The 4,267-nt window shown below is 44.0% G+C and overlaps 1 protein-coding gene across 1 annotated transcript in view; it reads right to left on the bottom strand.

Annotated features, from left to right (window-relative positions):
* Nucleotides 1–638: 638 nt before the first annotated feature.
* LOC119283470 overlaps nt 639–4,267 on the bottom strand; it is a 12,348-nt gene continuing 8,719 nt past the window's right edge. Inside the window, exons 2-11 of the mRNA XM_037563011.1 lie at nt 4,029–4,253; nt 3,305–3,948; nt 3,082–3,228; nt 2,774–2,998; nt 2,158–2,701; nt 1,868–2,073; nt 1,575–1,775; nt 1,373–1,504; nt 1,164–1,276; nt 639–1,093 (exon numbers count right to left, since the gene is read on the bottom strand). Of these exons, the coding sequence (XP_037418908.1) occupies nt 907–1,093; nt 1,164–1,276; nt 1,373–1,504; nt 1,575–1,775; nt 1,868–2,073; nt 2,158–2,701; nt 2,774–2,998; nt 3,082–3,228; nt 3,305–3,948; nt 4,029–4,253 (2,624 nt within the window). The 3' untranslated portion in view covers nt 639–906. The remainder of the gene's footprint in view (nt 1,094–1,163; nt 1,277–1,372; nt 1,505–1,574; nt 1,776–1,867; nt 2,074–2,157; nt 2,702–2,773; nt 2,999–3,081; nt 3,229–3,304; nt 3,949–4,028; nt 4,254–4,267) is intronic.

Genomic DNA, 4,267 nt, shown 5'->3' with positions numbered 1-4,267 from the left:
TGGTACTAAACCAGTGACCAGGTGTGGCGCGCGCGCGGGGGGCAGGGGCGACCGCGCGGGTGGACTATGGGCCGCCCCAGTTGGCGGGGGAGAGGTCGCGCGCGGGGCGAGGGGGCCGGCCGCGGTGGGCTTCAAATTTGCGCCGGCCCACGAACAAGGCAGTGCATGCTGTGCACGCCGTGCCGCCCGCACTTGTTAGGTTTAGTTCCACCTCGAAAGCGGGGAGGCGCCTCGACCGGCTTAAATATGCGGTCGCGGCTTACACATCGAACTTCTGTGTTATTTATCCTTCCAGCCCCGTTGGAACCTGCTACTGGGCCCGTTGTGGGCCGATTTGATAGCGCGAGTCGATTTGTTTGAAATAATATACCTACTACGGGTCCAGCAGCTTGGGCATTTTTTCAGTACGTCATGACATTTTTTTTCCTTTAAACAAAAAACTGTAGGCATAAATTTCACAAAGGCATAAATATAAAATCAGTAGCGTCCTTTAAACAGAAAACTGTAGGCATACATTTCAGAAATGCATAATCACTTCAAATAGAAAATCAGTAGCGATGCATAATCGATTGTAACAGTACCAACAATTGTCTCAATCACCAAACAGGCATAATTACAATAATAAATTTGTCCCAATCACCAAATAGCCATAATAATCTATGTGCGAAAAAAAGATATTGTGGCATTATTACAATAATAAAACAGATGGTACGAACCACCAAATAGGCATAATCATGTACGTGGCTAAAACCAAAATTCTGCCATTATTACAATAATGAAATGGTATCAAATAGGCATAATCATGTACGTGGCTAAAACCAAAATTCTGCCATTATTACAATAATGAAATGGTACTAAATAGGCATAATCATGTGGTGGGCAAAAACCCTACACACTTGCTGGCACTTATTCCTTCTCCATAATTTTCAGAATCTTCTCCTTCACCTTAGTCAGTGTGTTGCTCTCTGAAAAAAGTATTTCCGCGAGAATGCGTCCCCTTAAAGAATTGATCTCGTCCTGGTCAAAGTCATGTCTGAAGGCATCCCCGTCCCAGAGTTCGATGCATTTCATCACGAAAAGTCCGCAAGACACTCTAAAAATAAAAATGCTAGTCAAGTCATGATGGAAAACACAATTACATATGCAATCGGCTAAGAGCTTACCCGTCACTTTGTCTCGGCATTTTGTACTCCTTTATTGGCCATTTAGACACATCTGGATGATGTGTACCTATAGCAGAGTTGACCTGATTTGTATCTACAGCAATTTCTGCCCTCTGAAAAAAAAATTGTCAAAAAATATTAAGCATGTACAAAGTGATCATCTTACGAACGTACAAATGTATTCATGCTATGCAAAGTTGTTAAGTTACCATCAAAGCAATCTTCGCATGAACTGCCTTGCTTATTTTACCAGTAGAATTTAGAACTTGAAACTCTTTCTTCTTCGTGTGCATGACAATGGTTATCCAATGATTCTTGTTCACATTCAGAGGGAAAAATGCCTACAAAACAGTAAGCTTATGTACAAAAAATTTGCGCCGGCCCGTCAATAGTTGTGTGAAATGCAAATACCTTATCTTTTGCGAAGTACTCGTCAATTACTCTTGACACAGTTTTTGATTCTTTCGTGAAAAATTCCATGTAGTTCATGTTCGAGTTTTTCAGCTTTCCTTTAGCGCGCTGTATGAGGCAGTATGACACCCATGATGTTAGAACATGCCGATCAGCCATAGGAGTAGTAGTCAGCAAGTGGTTCGAATAACAATTGATGACCTATCAAAATTGAGAAGCCAAAAAATGACAGTTAGAAAATGTACTTAGTACAACATAAGTGTATAAGAACGTAAAATAATGCGCATACTTACAGCGCCATTCAACCAGTCGCCCGAAGTGATAGCTTGAAGCATTTCCGCCGTACACGTTTCCCCACCTATTCTCGTCATGTGGACCACAGTCTGCTTACAATGCTTCGGCGAGTCTGCTAGCGTGTCGATATAAATCCTCGCCCCCTCTATCTGATTCTCATCCATAAAGTCCGTACTAAGGAGAACATCACGCATACGAAACAGACCTACAGCAATGAGCGGACATGTAGTTAATTAACTACAAATGTTAGAACATAAAAAGCTTTACAAATGTTTTACAATTAACTTACTTTTTTTCACACGTTTGTGTGGACCGTCCTCAATAATAAAGGGGGACCGACAATACTTTGACTGTTGGCGTTTCCGCTTCCCATCATGCTCCTCAGTCCCATTATTAATCGCGTCCTTACAGATTGTTGCCGGACTAGGGTAAGTACCTTCCGCTGAATTTTCAGCACTAGACCCGACTGATACTGCATTTTCTTTCTGTGGGTTTCTAGTAAGAGAAGGAAAATCATTCGTGCCTAATGATGGTGATGCTTCCTTGGGTGAACCATTATCCTCAATAATAAAGGGGTCGTTTTCAACACCTTTACCAGGTGTACTGGGCATGCCTTCGTCATTGGGAAAGTTCGTACCATTTGGACCCGTGAAGGATGCATCCATCTCCTCCTCCTCGCGTTCTTCCAAAGGAGATGAAGTAACTTCCGTATGATACTTTGGCTTGTACTTTCTCACCAACTCATCACTTTCGTCCTCAAAAGCGCGGTCATCACGGAAGTCCCAACTTCGCTTCACCAGCAAACCCTTCTTACTTAGCTTGTTGAGCAATATCTGCAAGAACACATGGAAGACAATAAGTACATGTAGTTGCCCACGTAAAATAAAGTACACTTTAATAATTACCTCAGCACATTTCTCAGGAATTAGACGTATCTCTTTCTGCATATCTCTTATGCATTTCATGAAGTGTTCTTTCGTACCGCCTCTGCTCGATGAAGCTGTGGGCTTACAACCTTTTCTAGTTCTGCCTCCACCTTTAGGTGAAGGTGGCTCGGTATCTTCCTCTTCGATTATTGCTTCTTTTGCTATTCTGGCATGTCTATATTGTTCGCTTATTAAATCATCAATCTGTGAAATGTTCAACGAATTAAAAATAAGTGATCCGTTATGTACTAGAATTAATGCATGCACTACAAGATATAAATATTTACCGTGCCATGACCACGGTCGTTCTCGTTGTCATATATGTCACGCTTCTTAGCCTCCATTTCGGACCAATTTACCATCAATGGGTACTCCGACAACAAAGGATCGAATGTTTCTACTAAAGTTGGTTGCACCTTCTCCCAGTACATGTACTGCAAAAACATCAAAAGCATTATTGTTCCTGCAGTAGATAACAAGTAAGTAATTCACGATAAAATTACGGTATACCTGGATGAGCGCCAGATTTCCAACAGGCCACTTGAATTTTTTAACATCTTTAACAGTCTTTGTGATTCCTTCAATGCAGACGCGTAACGTGAACGCATTCCAGTTATATGATTTTATGGCTTCGACGTCCTCCACCAACTGGTAAAGAAAATGTGGAACATGTCTGGTGGAGTGCGGTGCTATTATTGTGCCAATGAGGACTAATACCGCTCGCCGCACAAAGTCGTCATCATACGTCCCACTCGAAACTATGTTGTTGATCAACTGATCGATCACTATTTCTCCACTTCGCGCGTCTACGAACTTAGAAGGAACCATTTCCTTCACGTACTCGTCCATTTTACCTAATGCCTTCATAACATCTTTGCCCTTATTCACAAGGCCAAAAATATGAAAGACATCATCCGTCCGCAAGGATATGCCACCTTTTGTCGGACGCAACACGAATCTTTTTTTAATCGGGTCATATTTTTGAATGATGTATTTAAGCAAACACTTTCGCATTTGCATGCTAGGTATCTGCAAAAAATTCTGCAAGCTGGTGCCACGTAGCCGCGTTCGTTGCCTGGCGTTTAACTGGCTGACCAGCGTGCACCACTTCTCCACGGAGCAATAAACTTCTCCGTATTCTTCCATACTAGATACTAGATGAAAAACAACATCAACTATTAGCTATTTGACACAGTGATTTCACATACGTCCACGGCAAGAAACTTCACTTTACCTTCGGGGCCGGGGTTGTTCGTGCGGGGGACGGATCGTGGACGTGACGGCGACCTGCGGATCGTCGACGTGGCGGGATCGGTCGTCGAGGCGGCGGCCGTTCGTGGACGCAGGTGCCCGTTCGTGTAGGCGGCGGGGCTGCTGGCGGCTGCCTGCTGGCGTCTTGCCGAGAGGGCCGGCTGGAGGCGGGCGGAGGGGCTGCTGGCGGTGGGAGGCGGGCGGCGGGCTGATGGCGGCGGG

The sequence above is a fragment of the Triticum dicoccoides genome, chromosome 4A (assembly GCF_002162155.2).
Source record: "Triticum dicoccoides isolate Atlit2015 ecotype Zavitan chromosome 4A, WEW_v2.0, whole genome shotgun sequence".
Taxonomy (NCBI): Eukaryota; Viridiplantae; Streptophyta; class Magnoliopsida; order Poales; family Poaceae; genus Triticum; species Triticum dicoccoides.
This window is presented reverse-complemented; position numbering and strand designations above follow the sequence as displayed.